General features: G+C 38.6%; 1 protein-coding gene across 7 annotated transcripts in view; it reads right to left on the bottom strand.

Annotated features, from left to right (window-relative positions):
* The window catches only part of EVI5L (ecotropic viral integration site 5 like), a 60,987-nt gene that overhangs the window by 25,147 nt on the left and 14,913 nt on the right, over window positions 1–20,927 (bottom strand). For 6 of the 7 annotated variants that reach the window (XR_012488057.1, XM_074300974.1, XM_074300953.1 and 3 more), the window contains exons 5-12: window positions 10,803–11,027; window positions 10,554–10,628; window positions 9,682–9,807; window positions 7,655–7,798; window positions 7,243–7,332; window positions 5,535–5,632; window positions 5,336–5,396; window positions 1,393–1,446 (exon numbers count right to left, since the gene is read on the bottom strand). Coding sequence is in view for 6 of the 7 variants with exons in the window: in XM_074300974.1 (XP_074157075.1) it covers window positions 1,393–1,446; window positions 5,336–5,396; window positions 5,535–5,632; window positions 7,243–7,332; window positions 7,655–7,798; window positions 9,682–9,807; window positions 10,554–10,628; window positions 10,803–11,027 (873 nt within the window). In the remaining variant the exon portion in view is untranslated. Of the gene's footprint in view, window positions 1–1,392; window positions 1,447–5,335; window positions 5,397–5,534; window positions 5,633–7,242; window positions 7,333–7,654; window positions 7,799–9,681; window positions 9,808–10,553; window positions 10,629–10,802; window positions 11,028–11,968; window positions 12,052–20,927 lie in introns of all 7 variants that reach the window. The other variant, XM_074301005.1, reaches the window with a different exon arrangement.

Below are 20,927 nucleotides of genomic sequence, written 5' to 3'. Positions count from 1 at the left end.
AGGGGAAGAGGTAGAGCAGAAGGGATGGGATGTGGGGAAGGGGAGAGAAGAAAAACACGACAATAACCGGCAGTTACTAGCACAGTAGACTAGATCTACAAGCAAGGTAGAAAGAACAGGCTGAGGGCCAAAGCCCATAGGCAGGAATCCAGAAGACAGCCAAGGCTAATACTGCTTCAATCCCACAGAAATATACCTGGGCTAATGATTGGGGAAGAGGAGAAGTGGTACCTGGAGCATCTGATGAGTAGAAATAGTAAGGTATACTGCTTCCGGCCCAACCCACCCCTTCTTTTCCAGAATTATCATCTGTTCACAAATCAGTTTAAGAGGTTCTCTTAAACAGAGTTGCTATAGTAACAGAAGGAATTTTTTATTCTCTACACCAGTGTTTTTTTCTTTTAAAGAATATATTTGAGAGTTTTACTTCTTTTTTTGGTTCTCATGTATATATTTGAAAAAATCCTCACACATCATGACATATTTCTGGGCTACATGACAAAGAAAACACAATTTTAATGAAGCTGTTTGTCCCTAGCAAAATGACCAAAGACGGAAAAGGTTTTCAGTTGTGTCCAGAGCAAGCCTGGGATACGGGCTAAGAGAGAGAAAAGAAGATCATAGGCCTATACTTTCTTTCCACCATAGAGCCTCTCCTCTACCTTCCCTTTTAATGCCATCAGAGCTATGGAATTTGTCACTCTGCGAGTAGCACCAAAAGGGCAGTGGTACAGGCATTTATTGGATTGCCAAAGTTACGTTGCTGGGCATATTGTCACCTAGTATGTGACAATCCAATTAAAACTAACTATTTAATTAAAGATAGAATTTAATTAAGATAGAAGTTTTAGCTTCATTCAGGGAAGCATTATTGCTCTCTCTCTCTCTCTCTGTGTATCTGTATGTTTATCTTTCTAGAACTATGTCTATATATAGAAATTATGGCATTTACAGTAACCGTTATGGCATAAGCAACCCAAAGAGTTAATTACAATGCCACTCAAGCATCAGTGAAATTATATCACAGTCTCATTTTATATCCCATTACAAATCACAGCATCACTGACAGTGAAATAGTAGGGACGCTGTCACAAACCAATATGAAGTGCTGCCCACAGGACATGGTTACTCAGACCCTAGGCCTTGGTCTTGCAGGATGAATGACAATATTCAGTTCAGGTTAATAACTGTCCACTCCACCACAAAGGTGGTCTCTGCAATGCAATAATAAAAGGAAATGGGATTCTCCAGGAAAGGAACTGGGCAAGCAGCCACCAGACAGTTCAAAATGGGGAGGGTCCAGGTAAGTTAGGATACCAGGTGAAGCTTTCAGGGACTAGGGACCCTCTGGAAAAGAGAGTGCTCCTAGAAGCAGATAGGGTTGCCCCTCACCTTCTCTAGTGTCTCAATCCGCTGCTTCAGGAGCCGGTTCTCTGTCCGTAGCCTCTAAATTCCAAGAAAGGGATAAAAGAGAACATGTTAGAGTAGATCCCTTCTCACAATCTCACCTTAATTTCCCTGTGGTTAATTTAAGTCATCATCTAATTCTCTTGTCCTGAATAATGCATCTCCTTTTAAGTGCCTGACCTTAGATTTCAGCCAAAGATAATACCAGTCTAGTCCTGGGATTATCAACCTTTCTGTGTGTCCTGGACCCCTTTAGCAGTCTGACTGGAGAAGCCTTTGGACTGCTCCTCAGAATGTTTTTAAATGAATAAAATTAAATATATAAACTTATAAAGGAAATACATTTATCAAATGTTCCCCCCACACACTTCTAAATAGGTTCCTGGACTTCAGATAAAAAAATCCTAAATAACTTTAAAATATATATAATTAAATATAATTATTATAAATATAGTTAAAATGGCTAAGATTTTTTTTTCTGAAAAAACTTTCATTTAGGTTTGGTTGAGTTCAGAGATCAGTCAAAAGAACACTCTTCATCTTTGTTATTCATATAAGCTGTTACTTGATACTTAGACTGTATGCCCTCTTCTTCCCTCAAGGCTCCTATGTCACCTGCTCTGACACTATTGCTGATTTCCTCAGTTGTCAGTCTCTCTCACTCTTCACTTTTCCTTGTGTATTTGTCTGATATATGTTACTTGAAGGCAAATGACTCTATCCACTCCCTTGGATCTCTAGGGACTTACATAGCATTTAATAATTGTAGATTGAATTTTTATTTTTATACTAAAATTCATAAAACTGACTCTTTCCTCGCTCTTTCTGGGGTAGATGTCAAGTAGTTAATTGTACAATTAGGAGAATTTTAGGACTAAAAGGACCCAAGAAACCATTATCTTGGTCTCTTGCCCAAAGCCCCATAACTCAAAACCAAACCTCTTGACTCATCCTATTGCATTTTGCATTATACCAGTCTAGAACCCTGAGTCACAGATCCCTGTTCCTAGGTGTTCTAGTCCCACTAGTGTCCTTTCCAGCCCCACTGGGAGGAGCCTAATGGAATAGAAAGAGCACCATCTTCTTGAATTAGCCGCTGACCACAAATTTTTTTTTTTAAGTCACAAAAGAATTTGTTTATGCCAAAGTTGATAGATTAGTCTTCAAAGGAAGTCTAACAAATTAGAAATAATTTGGGATGGCTATATATATTGAAAATTTGGGTTCTTAGCTAGCAGGCTAACAATCTACAAGTACAACACTTTGTTGTCTACTCAGAGTCTCATTTCAGTGGCACATGAAGAACTTAGAAAAAGAGTCAAGACCAACCTCAAGGATAAAAAAGGATGGGATATAAGACAAAAGAACTGAATTATTATCAATTCACAACCTTGTATCCTAAAATAAAGCTACATTGGCATTAATAAACCCAAACTAGGAATAATAAAATGTTATTTCTACTTGACATGAAAATATATACCCACATATACATATTAGTAAATATACTTTCCCATTCCCATTTTGCTCATTGAGATAAATATGTATTTACTGTGTAGATAGAGATGGCAGGACTTAACTTGAAAAGGGTTGCAGATAGGATTAAAAGGCTACCATCTATGACTCCCAAATAATGTCCTCCCTCAATAGGTTTACAATCCAGGGCAAGTCCTACTTGTGGACCCTTACTACAACAAAAGAGCCTCAAAGGAGAAAGGAAGTCACAAGCTGGGAAGGTAAGAGAGGGAAAGGAGTCTGATCCTTTGCACTTAAGAGATAAAAGCAAAGGAGTATAATGGTACAGACAATAGATCTGGGATCACTAATCCTGGCTCAATCCTTTACTGGCCAGGTGATTCTGAACAAGTCACTTTTACTTCGATGCCTCAGTTTTCTCATCTGTACAAGGGGGAATAATAAATATTTCTACCAGTTTGTTACACTTTTGAAGCACTTTCACACAGACATGCTCTCATTTGAGCCTCAAGGTATGCTTAAATTAGGTAGGGCAGGCCTCATCTCCATTTTACAGATGAGGAAAATTGATGAGATGAGGCTCATCTACAATAAATCATTTGATCAAAGACATGACTATTGAATACAAGGGCACACACTATATAAATCAGTTTTTTGGATTCCTGGTTCAGAGATTTTTTTTTTAACTACTCCAAGTACTTTTATGTGAGCTAGAAAAGATAACATATAATAGTGATTTTTAAAAGAATTTTAAAAGTGCTTTATAAATTCAAATTATTACTATTGGTGATGGAACTGGAGCAGCTTTGTAAAGAATTAATGCATAATATATAAATGAATGTGTAAACAAATTAATGTATAAACTTCAAGAATATTTATTTATGTAAATGTCTTTATACATGCATATACACATGTGTCTATCTACCTATTACAGCTGGTAAAAATCACTCACACCTTACTTGGCAGCTACATCTCTGACAATCCACAATGCTGGGATTTAAATCTGTAGTGTCCAAAGGGACAGCTACCTCGAAAGTGGGTTCTAAGACCTGTCTCTATTTTGCTAGAAAAAAAGTGGTGTGAGGGGAGAAAATGAGTGGGCCTTAAATGTCTGCAACTGATGAAGGGTATTGTTGAGCTGTTTTACAGACAACTAAGTGAATAAACCAGAGAAGCTTTGCTTCACTACAAATGTTTTCTCAGGTGAAAACGTGGTTTTGATTCTGTTTTAAAAATCATTCCTTTTTCATTATTTCGTTATATGCCTTCATAATTTTTCATCCCTGTGTACCTTTTTATAGATGGAAGACACTGTAAGAATATCTCCATTGTGTTTTCTTAGCCTCTGCTTTTGCTCCAGGCAGAGGAAAGGGCTTGTTTTGAAAGCTACAACTGGGCATTTGGTCAAATATGACTTAGCAAAACATCATGTAAAAAAGATTGTTATATGAAGAAAAAACAATTAACAATTATATAATACTTTAGGATTTACAAAGTAAATCCTTCCAAGAAGTTGGTCAAGGAAGTTGTAAAGGATCTTCCATTTTATAGATGAGAAACCTAAGGCTCAGGGAGATGACTCTGCGGCCATCCTCCTTTCCCTAAAGCTTACTCCTTCCCAAATGTGAAGGATGATGTGAATTTGGGCTGAGTTGTATCATTCTGGAAAGGCTCAAACAATCCATCTACCCCAGTGAGCAGGGGATTGTGATCAGCGGTCCTGATCCAGACTTGGAGGACACTGAAGTGTCTCTGTGGGAAAGCCTCTGGGTCGGCAGTCTCTCTTCCAGGGCCGGCAGGTTTCCCAACCTAAGCCCTTAGTGACTTCCCTCCACCGATCCTTGGCTTGCACTCTGGAGCCGAGCAAAACCCGTTCAAAGCCATCTTGCACATGAAAGCTCTTCAGCAAGATGAAAACAATTGCCCTGTTTCCCTCCTGACCTCTACACTCATTCCATCCCTTCAAATGACTTTGGTGGGGGCTAGACTCTAGGCCATTCCTTGGCACTAGCTGGGCCTCCTTCTGGAGAGACCCTTCCCCATGGGGGCCGGAATCTCCCCTGCCTGGGATCTGTGCTTTATCTCCCTTCCCCTGCCTTCCCCGATCTCCCTTCCCTATAGGAGAGGCCTGCTAGAGCTCTGCCTAAGCCCCCCTGGGCTCCAGAGACTTCTGACCCTGAAGTATTCTGGCAGTCCTCATCTGGGTGCAGCTGCCATGCCATGGTCTACCCAAGATACTGACACATTACCAAGAGGAAGGATGGCGAGCAAGCTCAGCCAGTGCCAGAAATACTTCTAAATGCTCACTCTTCTCTGTCCTCCCAAGGTGTGTTAATCACATGACTGTGCTTGATCCCCAGATCAAAGAAGAATCAATGCGTTCAGTGGGGGGGGCACTGCTAGATAAGGCTCAATTTGGGATAAAAAGAAATAATCCTAGGGGTTAAGAACTTACTTTGATCTCTATTTGCTCCTCCATTTCTTTGTTTTTGATGGCAGCATATTCCTTCTCCAACCTATAATGAAGGGCAACTCCAGTTCAGTTCTAGTCAAGTTTCCCCTCTTCTACCCCTCCTGTGGTACCTCATTTCTTTCTGAGAAGCTCCTGGCCCACCCCAACTGCTCCCCAAGGATTGAGAGTCCCACACACTGACCTTTTCATCTTCTTGGGATTGTACTTGACCTGGTAGGCCTTGAGAATCAGCTTGTCAGGACAGCTATCAAACTGATGGGGTATCACCTTTTGGAAGTACTGTGGAGACACACCTAGTCACAGCTACCCCTCCCACTATGGGACCCTTCAGGGTCCCTTTTGAGTCACCAGTCACCCCCCCCAACTCCTATCAATGCCTCCTGTTTCCCTAGAGCAAGGGGTCTGCAATTTCAGCCTTTGGGCAGCTAAGAATAGCTTTTACATTTTTTTAAAAACACAATAAAATTTTATTACAAATATAAAAGTCATTCTTTACCTGCTGGGACCATACAAAAACAAGTTACTACTCTAGAGGATTCATGGCAGATAGCATCCTAATACTCCCCCTTTCTAGTTCCCCACATCTAAGGTGATCACTCTATCTAGTATTACCTGGATCAGGGCTCTGATTTAAACACAATATAGATGATGAATCTTTCCTTCAAGAGACCAAGATCCATAAAGAACCCAAACAAATGATTGTCTAAGTTTGATAGGGAAAACAAATATAGGAGAAAGAATAAGGCTAGTCAGATTATTCAAGGTTCCTATAGTTCTCTCAAGCTTTCTTTAAATCCTAGGCCAAAATTTCCAAAATTTCACTAGGAGGACAAAGCCAAAGGGGGGGGGAGGCGATGTAGGTGGATTGAGAAAAAGGCTTTCACAGAGAGAAAAAGAAAGGTAAGAAGATAAGGTAAAAGGCTGGAGGTACCAAAGGATGGTATTGGATATATAGGCGCTCAAATGTCTAATTGAATCAAAGTGAAATTAAACAAAGTAGAAATTTGAGCTCAGCCTTTGGAAAAAGCCTTGAAGCAAAGAGGGAGGAGCATCATTTTAAAGAAGGCTAGAATAAGGTGGGATTTGAGAAGGGGAAGCTTTCTCCCCCAAGTCATCTAGTCTACTTTGAGAAGTCAGGGCACTGAAACCAAGAACCTTGGGGACCCATCCAGCCCCCATCAAAAGGGTTAAATGTTAGAAATAGCCCAGCACAGCATAGGGTAGGCTGGCAACAGGAGGTGGTAGGGGGAAGGGGATTCAAGGAGATTGGCTGGCTTCTCTGGAGGAATACAACGGATCCCCCTGTGTCTGTGGACACAACTGCTGCCTTTGTGTATTCTTCCCTGAAACACCAGCTGGGAAACATTGTGGGGGGAGGGAGAATGAGAGGTGGAAAATCAACCTCTTCCCCCAATAAAACTCTGTCCCAGGATTGTTTATTTTCTTCCCCCTGGATCTGACCTGTTGGCTAGGCCATCCCAGACAGAAACCATGCCCAATGCCATGTCTATTTGATTATTCTAATTTACTGTAAAGCACATTCTGCAGCATGTGGCTTAAGGGAACCCAAGCTGGAGGCAGAAGACAGAACAATGTGTTCTACCCTCCTTTTCTATGCCCTCTGCATTCCCTTCTTGCCCTATATGCCAAGAATGATCTGACTAGCAAATTCACTTTCTCTTACTCCTCCTTCAGATCCTTGTTCCTACCTCAGTCAAGAAGGCCTCTGGAGGAGCCTTCAGATTCCTAGTTATATTAAAAAAGGGGGAGAGTGGGGAGCTTAGGGATGATCCTAAGCCAGGTTCCTGCCTCATTTTAATAACTTTCTTAGGTATAAAATGTGCATCTCATCTACAGAAGGCTCATAATCTTTCCCTCCTCCCACTCACTTGTGACATGCCCTCCATGTCCAGCTGCATCAGCTCCATCTGGTTCACCTGCAGCAGTGCCAGACCCACCCGGAACACAATTTCCAGTCCCTGCAATGGGAAAAAGTTGCCTGTTTTTACAATGAGGACTAGAGATGCAGGATCCACCTATTTCTCACCTCTCAATCCTAAATCTCTGCTATATTTGAAATGTCAACTAGGTGGAAGCAAGATAGGGGGTGGGGAAAAAGATGGTTCTAAGTTAGAAGCAGACAAGAAAAAAAGAGTCAAAGATAGCAAGTATATCAAATTAAAGAGAAAATCGTGAATTAGTTAGCAAAGAAATTAAGCAAATCAGGCTGTTATTTTAGGATCTGCTGACACTGATCTGAGTTCTCCCTTTCACCCAATCCCACTGAACCTTAGCCCTCACCTCGTACATAAAGATGTCGAAGACTCGGGTGGCGATTGGCAAGGGAAAGGTTGTGAGGAAGAGTGTGAGGAACCAGGATGAGGCATACATGGAAGTATGGAAGCTCTGAGATCGAAAGTGAATGTTCAAGTCTGGAAGCTGCTCCTGCCAGAAAATAAAGAAGACACAGTGTTTCCCCAAGACAGAACTCTAATACAACCTACCCTGGCTCCAAATAGATCTCAATCATCAGCTTTGGTGAAAATGTGTTCTGGCTATCTTCACCACAGAGGAAAACTCATATTCTAGTTAGTATCTAACTTCCTTAGGCTTCTTTATCAGTTCTTATTCTTTCTACCTAAATTTGGAAATCTCAATTCATGTACCTTTTCCTGATGTTTTATGTTTAAATTTCCCCTTCTCTTCCCAAGATCTTTCCTTCCATCCCTTTATATGACATATGCAGATCCTCTTGTCCCATCCCTTCCTTTATATATATTTATATAGATTTTCAGGAAATTAGATGCCAAAGAAGGAAAACTAAGGCATGCAGTAAGGCATGTAGAAATTGTATGGGTCCTCCAGGGTAGTTCTGTCAGAGCTGGAAATAGAATCAGTTGAGTGCTCCAATCATCTGTCCCTTTTGTCCTCCCCACTTGCCTCCTTTCCCCCTTCTCCCCTTCTCCCCCCACCCAGCCATCTTTGCAGACTTTCTCCCAGCTCAAAGCTTTCTGGGTTAACACCAAATTATATTCAGCTTAGAACTTCTTGGCTAACTGACCTAAAAATCATGACCTTCTCGAGAGAGGATAAAGTAATTTTTCATCAAGAGAAGAAAATGGAAATCAACTTCAAAGGTCAGATATCTCAGGCCCTCAGATACCTAGAACAACAGAATCTTTCTATTTTCTCAGGAGCAACTTTAAGGCTAGTCCTTGGAAGGGTAAGAGTAAGAGAGATTATGCTAAGGCCTTCCCTTCTCTTTGTCACCTTATTCTCCTCAGTCCTGTGGAATCTAATAGGTCCCTCCACCTGCATCTGGCTTCCTGAATGGGCCAACTTACACAGTTCTGTCTAGCAGCCATAAGCAATGTGGGGGCTGCTATTTATAAACAAAGACGTCTGCCGGCTTGTCTTTAATAAGCAGAGGCGGGTAGACATTTTCCCCTGTTACACATAGAAATAGAATAGAAATGGAGAAAGAGGACCATCTGAGGTCTGGGCCAGTCTCTCCCTCTCTCTCTTTCACTGGCTTTCTGTTTCTTTCTCTCTCTTCACATTTTTTTAACCTTGTTTTCTAAAGATGCACAATAAAGAAACATCACTAGACATTTCCTCAATTAACTTCCCTTTCAAAAAGACTTTGGAAATCAGGGTTGGGCAAAGTTAGAATCCTTCCTAATAGAGGAAGAAGAAGAAGCTCAAAGCAACAGAGAGGGGTATATTTCTCAGTAAGGTACCTCCTCAAAGTAACTTGCTTCAGAAAAGCTGTTTTTTACAGTATAGTGCCAAGAAAAGGAGATACGTTAAGGATGTAGAAAAAATCAGTTCTGAACACCAAACCTTATGATACGTTTAGGATAACATCTCTCTGTAAAAGAAATGAATTTTTGCCATTAAAGGGCTGAAACATTGTTTTTCTTGCAACTTGACAGAAGGAGGAATAGAGAAGGAAAAGGGAGACAGAACAGAGAAAGTATAGTTAACTCATAGGTAAGGTTTCTTTTTATGATTAAAACAGGTCACATGGATGTTAGAATTTCAAGTCCTTCCTCTTCACACTAAATTCTATAGTCTTAAAGAACTTCCAGAAATAAGGAGAGGAAATCCTAAGAGCCAGGAAAGCAGGGGAAGCCTCAATTCCTCCTGGATTTTCATCAGCCTGGCTCTCAGATCTGGCTCTTCTACATGGGATACCTGGGTAGGTTGTTCTTGGGTTGATGAAGGATTCAGCTAAAAGAGCTCGAGGTAATCATCCAAACATTAGAATCAGGGATTTGACCTTTAGCAAAAAGATAAATCACCTCAGCTTATACCCCAGAGCTCACCTGTAGCATGTATTCAAACTGGTATATACAGAGCCCCAGCTCAGCCATGCTGGGCTTAAAAAGTTCCCGTAGACGATATTCCTGCATCAACCGCACAAATACACAGAATGCCTCCTCCTCAGGCATCTGGGATAAAAAGGAGAAAGACACTGTTAAATAGCGTTCCAGAAAAGATTATAGGTCTCTTATGGATATGGATGATGTCCTATATTTCTCATAATCTGCATAGGGATAGAGAAGAATTCTACTTGATATCCCCTGTGACTAATCAGGCTAGGTACTGAGTAACCAATAGGGACACATGGGACTATGTCTTCCTATGTTCTTCCTTCCAAATTCAAGAGTATTTATTTTTTCCACCTTTTTTGTTTCCTGTCCTACTGCTAGCCCATCTTTCTCACCTAGAAGAGTTTCCCATGGCCCAATGGTGCTGATGCTTCCTTCAGATCCTTCCCTCAATACAGCCTCCAAAATGCCCATCCTAAGTTACCTTCAAGCCCCTGGAAGAGGATGAAGAAAGAATGATGGCTATTGGGTATTTCTTCCCTTTGTTCTTCCCCTAGATGGCACAAGTCAGAAAATTCTCACCCAGGGACCAGCTCAGTGCCACATTGTGTTCCAGCCCATTACTGAGGTGCAGCCTGTGTTTCCATCAAAGAATGAGCCATGGTCAACTAGGGAAGCTCTGTGGGCCCACCACACCATCAGGGCTATAAGCCTTGGTGTAACACAAATCTCCCACCACTGACCCCAGGGAAGCCAAACACTTGACTAGAAGGACCCCAGAAGCGCCTGAGGCAAGAGTCCCCGACAGGGCTCAAAGGGGAGAGCAGAGCCATCCCCTGCTGGGGGCATAGGGCCAGGCCACTCACCTGCATCAGGAGCAGGCCGACGATGAAGGCGCTGCCCTGACAGTAGCCCACCTCTCGGTCGACTAGGGAGTAGGCCTAGGAGAGAAGAGCAGAATGGTAATTTGCACCAGCCAGGTGCTCAGTGAAGGGGAGAGGTCAGCTTGGGCTCAAGAAAATCAGGACAGAAGGGAGTGAGGGACCCCATGAAGTCTCCGGAGATTTCTGGGAAGAAAGGGTGCCCAAGGAGACGGGACAGTCAGAGTTCTTTACCTTCATGACGTTGAAGAGGACCTCCTGGCCCAGACTGTCCTGCCCCTTGAAGAATTCATGCTCGGGGTAGGTCCGGGCGATGTCCCGGCGTATCAGTTTCTCACAAGGAGATGACATTTTGAGTAGTTCAGAGTACTGGTTCTTCACTGGCATGTCGGTGGCACTGCAGAGAAGCTGCCACACAATGGCACGGAAGTGGTGAGGGATGCCTTTCCGGATCAGCTCCTGGGGAGCAGAGGACCCAAGGTGATGGGACAGGCCGCCACAGGATCTTTGATCCTCTCTCGGGTTAGCAGGGAAAAGGCACTTCAGGCTCAGGTTGGGAACAGTGGGATATGGAGGGGGGAAAACCTCAAATAGGCAGAGTCATTCTGGTGGGTTAGGGTCACCACTAACTTTTTCCTGCTCTACTTAACACCGCAGATTGCAATGCCAGATTTTTTCTTCTGGACTGCACAGCAACCTCATCAGGGTAGGTAAGGCCCTTTTTTCATCCCTACTTTCTCCACAATGCCTGTCACAAAGTGGGTCCTTAATCACAGGAGGGACTGAGTGGCCTGGGACACTGAAAGGACAGTTGCCTTGCCTGGGGTCAAAAAGCCAGTGTATGGCAGAGGTTCAATGTGATGCAGGTATCCCCAAATCTGAGGCTCATTCTCCATCCACTAAGCCAGGCTGTTTCTCCTAAAACAAAGCTTTTTAATGTGTGACTTCCCCGTCCACAGAGTAGACTCTAAATTCTCACAGACCTCAATCAAGGTCTCCTATGATCTGACCCTATACTATCATTCTAGTCTTATCTCTCACTAGAATCACAGAGTTTCAGCACCAGAAGGGCCCTCATAGGTCATCTAGCAAACCCTTATTCACGGATGAAGCCTCTGTACAAGGTCATCCAGCTTCTCCTCATATTACCTCTAGTGGGAAGGTAGGGCAACTCTAGTTGATGGAAAATTTTCACATTAAGTTAAAATGTTTTTTTTTTTTTTTTGTGCCTTCTCCCCCACTGATCTTAGATTTGCTCACTAAACAAGTTTTATCCTTCTTTCAGGAGAGTTCTTCAAATATATAAATACCTTTGTCAATACCTCTCCACCAAATAGTCTCTTCTAAAAGCTAGGCTCTTCACTAGATCCTTACATAAATACAATTTTAAGTATTCTCACCTTTCTGGCTACTTTCCTTGACTTGAAAAGCTGTCACGTGGAAGAGGGATTAGGCTTGTTCTGCTTGGTCCAAGAGGACAGAACTAGGAACAATGGGTGGAAGTTACTAAATTACTGTCAAGAAAATCTTCCTAATGATCTTGGCTTCCCAGAAGTGGAATGGGCTGCTTCAGTAGCTAGGAGGCTCCCCTTCAAACAGAGGCAGGAGGCCCACCTGTCTATTTTGGAGACTCTTTTGGGTATGAGTTGCATTAGATGGCCACTAGGGTCCCTTCTAACTTTGAAATTCTGGTTCTAATGTTTTAGACATCATGTTTTCAGTCACTTAAATTGTGGTACTCAAAACTAAAAACAATAATTTAGAAATGGATTATCATTTACTTTGTTTTAAATCTTGTATTTCTATTAATGGAGCTTCAGATTGCATTAGCTTTTTGTACCTTATGCCACACTGATGAATTCTAGATACTGATCTTGCAATTAACTAAAAAACTCAAGTCTTTTTTCACATGAACTGATATTCATAAATCTTGTACTTGAACAGCTGATTTAGAAAAAAACACAACACCTGAGTATAGGACTTAATTATTCCTAATGAATTTTATTTTGTTATTTGATTCACAGAATTATGATCAGGCAAGACTTTTCTGATCCTCATTCTGTCAGCCCAGATATTAGGCTTTTCTTTCCCTCTTCATGTCATATGCAAATTTGGTAAGCATGCTATTGAATGAATATTTTTTTAGCTATATAGGAGTAGTCCATGATTTCTGATTCATCCTTCCTGATTTCTCTGCAGTTGTATATACTGTTGACCATCCGTGACTTTTGGATGGATCTTCAGGATAATAACTTTCTCCTGATTCTCCTATTTGCCTCAGCAGTCCTTTACAATCTCTTTTTGCTACTTCTGCATCCATGCAATGCCCCTTAATTGTGGGATACTCCAAGGCTTTGTCCTGGGACTTCTCCTACTTTCTGTACTTTCTCAACAACCTTTTCAGCTCTTAAGAGTTTAATTATCAGTTCCATGCAGATAACTCAGATCTATATATTCAGAATAGTCCCAGTTACTTTCCTGAACTCTTATTTCACAACACAAACTACTGATTGAACATTTCAAACTGAATACTAGAGAAATACCCTTCTCCCTTTAAAAATTTTTAAAATTTTTATTCTGAACTTAATAAATCTCAAACAAAATGAGTATTTCCATAAATATAATCATATAAATAAATAAAACATACAAATATAATAAAATTTATATATAATAAAATATATAAATATAATATAAGCAAATATAATAGATAGAGTACTCCAGGAGACTACAGATCTCCCTGATGTATATAGCTTGTTTTTCTTTTTAGATATATAATACATTCTGCAGCTTTCAAAACTGGCCTGTCTATACTTCTCCCTATACTTCTGGATTTTACTCTGTTCTCTGAATTAAAAAACAAAACAAAACAAACAAAAACACCATACTTCAGTGAGTTTCTTTTCTTTTTTCCTACCCCTTCCCTTTTTTTCCTTATCCTCCCTCATACTGATAAAAAAAGATCATAGTAACAAACATGCACAGTCAAGCAAAACAAATTCCTGGCTATCAAGATACTTATTTTATTCTGCAGCTTGAGTTATCTTCTCTTTATCTCAGAGAGGGATGACATAATTCATCCTCAGTCCTCTAGAATTATAATTCACAGCTATTTCAAACTCAACAGAACCAAAATAGAAGTAGTTTTTCCCACAAACTTTCTCTTCTATTGAACTTCTATCATTTTTTCAGTCTCCCAGACTTACAACCTTAGCTTATTATCTTCACTCATCATGTTCTCTCATTTCTAATATCTAATCAGTTGCCAAATCTTATCATCTCTGCATTAACAGCATCTTTTGAATCCAACTCCTTCTCTCTACTCACAATTACCTCTGTGATTCAGGCCATCATTATTCTTCATGTGAATTGTTGTATGGGCCTCCTCACTCTTCCTACCTCATGGCTCCCCATTCCAATTTGTCCTCCACACAACTGACAAAATGAATTTCCTTAAATGCAGATGTGACTATATTAAACTTATACTCAAACTCCAGTGTCTCCTAATACAAAATTAAATATAAGTTCTTCTGGATTTTAAACCCTTTCACAACTTAGCTCCAAATTTTCATTCTGGGATTATTATGTATCATTACTATTTCTCTTCCTATCTCTATGGTGTAATCAAATTGGTCTTCTCTCCTGCTTCAAACATGGCACTCTATTTTCTTTCTTCATGCCTTTGCACCCCCAAAGCCAGAAATGCAATTCTATCTTTCTTGTCCCTCATAAAACTGAAGCCAATTTTGATTCCCTCAACTGCTAGTGGCCTCCCTCCCTAAGTACTGTGTATTTATTTTGTATTTTTTCTTCATTATTTATATACATATATATATTATCTCCTATAATAGAATATTATTTCTTTGGAAGGATCATTTCATTTTTTTTTTTTGTCTTTGTATTGTTGGTACCTAGCACAGTCTTTGGGACACAGTACATACTTAATAAAAGCCTGTTAGTTAATTTGTCACTCTAATAACACTCTCAAAAAGTAGTAAGGTTATTCTGTTATGATTTATTCTGTTATGATTTATTCTTAGTTTCTGGTTCTTAGTACTTAAAGCTTAGTAGTCATGAAACTGCTAAGAAGAATCTTATTCTCATCAGAATTGGCTCAAAGAGGAAATGACATACATATTCAATATGCGCATAGATATCTATCTTATCTTGCTGGAAAGTAGGGAAGAAAGAGAAAAAGAGAAAGGGAAAGGATGATATAAGGGAGGGCATATTGGGGGAGAGGATGGTCACAAGCAAAATGCTTTTGAAGAGGGACAAGAGGAAAGAAGAGAAAGAACAGAATAAACAGGGAGATACAGTTAGCAAAAGTAATTGTGAAAAGAATTTTGAAGCAAGTTTCTCTGATGAAGGCCTCATTTCTCAAACATATAGGGAACTAAGTCAAATTTATTAAAAAAAAAAAACCCAAGAGCTATTTCCCAATTGATAAATTATCAAAACATATTAATAGTTTTCAGAAGAACTAATCAAATTACTTAGTCAAATGAAAAAATGCTCTAATACCCTACTGATTGGAAAACAGCAAATTAAGTCATTCTGAGGTACTACCTCATAATTATTAGATTGGTTAATGGGCCAGAGGGGGAAAATGACAAACGTTGGAGAGAATGTGGATGAAAATGAGACAATGTATTGTTGTTGGAATTGTGAACTGATGCAGCCATTCTGTAAAGCAGTTTGGAACTTTGACCTAAAAATACCACCACTAGGTGGCATCCCAAAAGAGATTTAAAAAAAAAATGCACAAAAATATTTATAGCAGCTTTTTTCTCAGGGAAAAGAGTTAGAAATTGAGAGGATGCCTATCATTTGAGGAATGGCTCAATAAATTGTGTGATTATGATGCAATACTATTATTCTATGGGAAATGATGAGCAGGATGCTCTCAGAAAAGTCTGAAAAGTCCTCATGAGCTCATGCAAAATAAAGTGTACTGTACAGAAAATAATAGCAATGCTGTGGGATGATCACCTGCAAATGATTTTGCTATTCTTAGTAATCCAAGACTACTCTGAAAGACTTATGATGAAAAATGCTATCCATACCCAGAGAGAGTTAATGATTCTATCTGAATACAGATTGTACATACTTTTTATTTTTACTTTATTTTTCTTGAGGTTTGTTTTTTTTTTTTTTTTTTTTTTTTTACTTTTATAGAAAAGTTTTACATGACTTCATGTGTGCCTTCTGGATCAGGAGGAAGGAAGAGAATCTGGAACTCAAAGTTTTAAAAACAAATGTTAAAAATTGCTTTACATGTAACTGGAAAAAATAAAATAGCAATAAAAAAAAACTTCCACTAAATAGCATTATGGAATTTGTCTGATCTTGATATTATATTGATTCTTTTATGGTTTGTGGAGTCCTCTTCTCCTTTCCCCTTAAAAATGGTATGGTGATGGCATTTAAAAAAATTATTTGACTCTAAATCTAACTTTAACTTTAACTCTAACCCTAACCCAACTAAACTGCCAAATATTCAAATTCTACTGCAGAGAATGCGATTCCATTGGGCTGGCCACATTGCTTGAATGCTATATGTATTCTTGCCAAAAAGACTATTTTATGGAGAACTCATAGGGGATAAGCACTCACTAGTGGTCAGAAAAAGTGATACAAGGACACTTTCAAATTTAAGATTTAGATTGATTGCACAACATGGGAGATGCTGGCATTGGACAACTTGGCATGGCAGAGAAAACACTGTGCTCTATGAGCAAAGCAGAAGAAATACAAGATGTGCAAAGTTAAATTTTTTTTTTTTAAAGATGAGCAAAGTTAGAGAATCCACTTTAAATGTTCATAGGGACTACTTGTGTCCAATTGTGGCAGAACATTCCAAGCTCATATTGGTCTGCTCAGCCACAGTCAGATCCATAGTTGGACATTTTGCCCTTCTTAAAGAACAAAGGACAATAACCAACCAAAATAACTAAACAAACAAACAAACAAACAAACAAAAAAGACGGGTTACATTTCCCCATCTCTAGTCTTACAGCCTTCTCTTCCATTTTCCCTAAGTCCAGTTTCTTAGAGATCACAATAATAATTGATTCCTTTCTTTTTTAAACACTTGGAATAATTTTTCTTCATCTAGAGGCTTAGCCTTGTTTATAAAATCATAGATTCTCAGAACTGGAAGGGACCTCAATGGTCATCCAGCCTCACAGGAACCTGAATAAGTGCCTCCTCTGTAACATCCCCAAGTGGTCAGTCTTTTTGAAAACCTCCAGAGAGAATAAAACTGTTTCTTTTGACTTCATCAGCTATTTCTCTTGTGTACAGGTAATAAATGAATTAAAAATGATTTGTGGGAGAAAAAACCAGCAGAGAGGAGAAATCCACAATTTTCTAAAGTAGTCCATTCCACTTTTGAAAAATTCTAATTTTAAGAATTTTTTCCTCATGTTGAATCTAAATCTGCCCTTGAGCAGTTCTTTCCCTAATCCTCCAAGGAAAACAAGTCTAATTTCTTTTCCACATGACAGTTTCTCAAATACTTAAGAACCACTATCTGTCCCCTTCCCTGCCCCTACATCTGTGCCTATGCCTGGTTTCCAATTCCCTCTCCCCAGCATCCTGCTCCTGTGATTTCTAGCATTAGAATCTCTAGGTGCTATCTCATGAACTTCTTACTGATCTTTTTCCCCCCCCTAATTCCTTTATGACCATGCTAATCTTAATCTTCTCAATCAGATGATGATTCCTTTATAATGAAGGAGGGAAAACAATCTAGAATTTTTAAAGTGTTTTGAGTTCTTTAATATAGGTTCGAGACCTATCATTCTAGAAATAAGGGGGCTTGTACCTCTATTTTTTATCCTATCAAGATAATTCTTTTATCAGACATATTTCTATTTTCTATATTTGTGGGGGGTTGCATGATAAGGCAATGGGCAGGGAAATAAATCATACTTTTTTTTTAATCATCTATTAATACTGTACCATCCTTCCTAAGCAGTAGGCCTACCCATACTGAGGAAAGCTTTTTTTAAAAGGCTTATCTTATTTCAGTTTTCCTGATATAATTCTGCCATGCTTTTGTGTTCAATGCCCTTTATTCCATCTTCTTCAGCCCTCCAGTGTACTCCAGTGTTCTTTCCTTCCCCTCCTCTCCAACTTTCATATCTGACACCTTTTCTTCTCCAGGTTAACCATTCCCTATCAAGTTATTACAAGGATATTCCCCTTTGAATCTGAGAGAGCTATCTGGGAAGCTATATCAGATTATTTCCACCTTCATTCTCTTTAAATGACCCCCTTTTCTTTCTTATTGGAAATATTAATAATCATATTCTCAGAATTTCATTCTAAGAACCTTCTATTCATGCTAGAATTACCTTCCCTTTTAAGAATCTGTGGTCTCCATAACATAGCTATTTTTCTCCTGATCTTTTTGAAATCTGCTCTCCTTTTTGAAATCTCTCTCTCTAGTCTAATCAGACTAGAACAATGTTCTAGTACTTCTGCTTTGTGAGCAGTTTCTTCCCGGTGGTCAAAAATCAGGTTTAGAGTATAGTACTTTTTCCCTTGCCTATTAAGAAAAGAAACTATTAATAAGATAAATTTACAGATGCTCTGCTTTTAGAATAATGAATCTTCTATAGAATTACAGAGTTAGAAAAGGCCTTCAGAGATCATCTAGCCCAACACTTTTCTGAATAAGAATCTTTTAACAACTTGCTGGACAAGTATTCAACTTTTGCTTTAAACCCTCATTACCTTATGAACAACCTTTTTTTTTTTAATTAAAGATTTTTATTTTCAAAACATATGCATAGATAATTTTCAACATTCACCCTTGTAAAACCTTATGTTCTAAATTTTTTTCCCTCCCTTTCCCCCACCCTGTCCCCTAGACAGCAAGTAATCCAACATTGAACAACCTTACTTGTTAGGAAGTTTTTCCTTGTATCAAATTTAATTCTCTCTGCTACTTCTCCCCATTGTTTTTAGATCCTTCTCTTTGGGGGCTAAATAGAACAAGTCAATTTACCTTCTGCAGCCTTTTGAATACTTCAAGATTGTGACCATGTCACCACTAGGCTATGCATCCCTAGCCCTCTCAATTGATTCTCGTGTGACATAATGAGGTCTTTTACCATCCTATTTGCTTTTCTCTGGATACTCTCCAGCTTATCATGCCCTTCTTCACATGTGTTATCCAGAAGTTAACATAATACTTTACTGTAGTCCAGCGAAGGCCAACTATAGTGCAATGATGACCTCCCACACTTTGGCTTTCTTAATAAAGCCTTGTTAACCATTACATTTGGGATTTTTTTGGTGTATTATTGGTTGCCATATAATTCTTGACTCATACTGAATTTGTAATTCACTAAAGATCCCACATCTTTTTCACATGATCTACTTTCTCATCTTGTATGTATGAAGTTGATTTTTTTTTCAACACAGGTGTAAGATTTTATACTCTGGCCTAATATTCTAGCTTATCAGGTGTTTTGGGATCCTGACTGCTCTACAATATATTAGTTATCCCTCATAGCAATCTGTGTTTTGGAAATTGGATACGCATATTAAGTATGATTTTATCCAAGTTAATGATAAGAATGCTATTTGTCACTAGGCCAATCACAGATCCCTGTAAGATTCACTGGAGCCTCTTATCAAGTTGACATTAATTTACTAGTAACTATTTTCTGGGTTTGGCCCAAGTCAAATTCACTAATTATCTACATCTTTTCATCTCCATTTGAATATAACATGACAAATTTTATCAAATGTTTTGCTAAAATCAAAACAAAGAAAATATTCATAGCAGCACTTTTTGTGGTAGCAAAAATGTGGAAAATTGAATGCTCATCAATTAGGGAATGAATGACTGAATGGATTGTGCTATATGACAGCAATGAAATACTATTATGCTATAAGAATTATGAATATGAAGAATTCAATGAAACAAAGGAATATTTGTATGAATTGATACAGAGTGAAGTAAACCGATCAAGAGATCAATGCACACCATAATACAACAATATAAATTAAAACATTAAAAGGCTGCCAGATTAATTAGATACTGATTAATTGCAATAATTGATATTGGCCTCAGAGAAAAGATGATGAAACATATCCCTCTTCTCTGGAATGATGAACATTATATATATTATAAACAAAAATGATATGTCAACTGATTTTGCTTAAGTTTTCTTTTGTTTTGGGGGAGGTTCAATGTGAAATCGTCATATCAATCTATGTATATATAATTATGTATACATATGCTTTATAAACATAAATGTGTACATGTACACATGTATATATCTATCCATGTATACACATATAATGTATATGCAGTATATGTATATATACATATATGTAAAATATACACTATGAAATATATCCTGCTTATAGAGCTTAATTGGGCTATTTTCAGAAAGCTAGTTTGACTCTTTGGGCCTCAGTTTTCTCAACTGCACAATTAAGGGATCAGATTAGATAACCATCAAGGTCATCCCAAATTTAAATCTATGATTCTATTATCCCTATGACCTATAATTGATAAAATCATGGTCATTCTTTGTGATCACTATATTCTCTTTCTATATGTTCACTAATATTCCTTTAATAATATATTTTATAATCTTGTCAGGACTCAAAAGTCAAGCTCAGGGCCTCTAGGGCAAGTTCCCTGGCAATTGAAACAATATCTTCTTTTTGAAAATCGGGAAAATTACCCTTCTCTAATCCATTTGAATTCTCCCCATTCTTTTAAAGATCACTGATATTTATTCAACAATCACATATACCAGTTCTTTGAGTATTCAGGTATGTAGTTCATCTGAGTCTGATGACTTAATGAATTAAATTCAAAGACAGTTTGTAGTATAATCTCTCCCCTCCTTCACCTTCTCTCTCTCTCTCCCCCTCTCCCTCCCTCCCTCTCTCTTTCTGTCCCTGTCTCTCTGTCTCTCTCTTCCTCCCTCTCTCTTTCCAAATATATATAGTATAGTATATACTATACTATAGTATACTATACTATAGACTATATTCTAAAAAGCATTTATTAATCACCACTGTACACATTTATTAAATACCTACTATATACAAAGTAATATGTCAACTCCTAGGAATAGGAAAACAAAATAAAAAAGGTCTTGCCCTCAAGAAGCTTATATCCTACTAAGGTTTAAAGGATTTGAAGATGTGGATTCTAAGATTGTAAATAAGGATTATGTTCTAAGCAGGGGCTAAACATCTGTAAAAGCACAATGGTAGAAGATGGAATGACACATTTAAGGAACAACTATTAGGCTAGTTTTATTGAAATATCAAATCATTATTAGGGAATATTCTAGGAAAGGTAAACTGGTACTAGGTTGAAAA

Source organism: Sminthopsis crassicaudata, chromosome 1 (genome assembly GCF_048593235.1).
Source record: "Sminthopsis crassicaudata isolate SCR6 chromosome 1, ASM4859323v1, whole genome shotgun sequence".
Classification (NCBI taxonomy): Eukaryota; Metazoa; Chordata; class Mammalia; order Dasyuromorphia; family Dasyuridae; genus Sminthopsis; species Sminthopsis crassicaudata.
The sequence above is the reverse complement of the archived record's forward strand: the minus strand, read 5'-3'. Positions and strand labels throughout refer to the sequence as shown.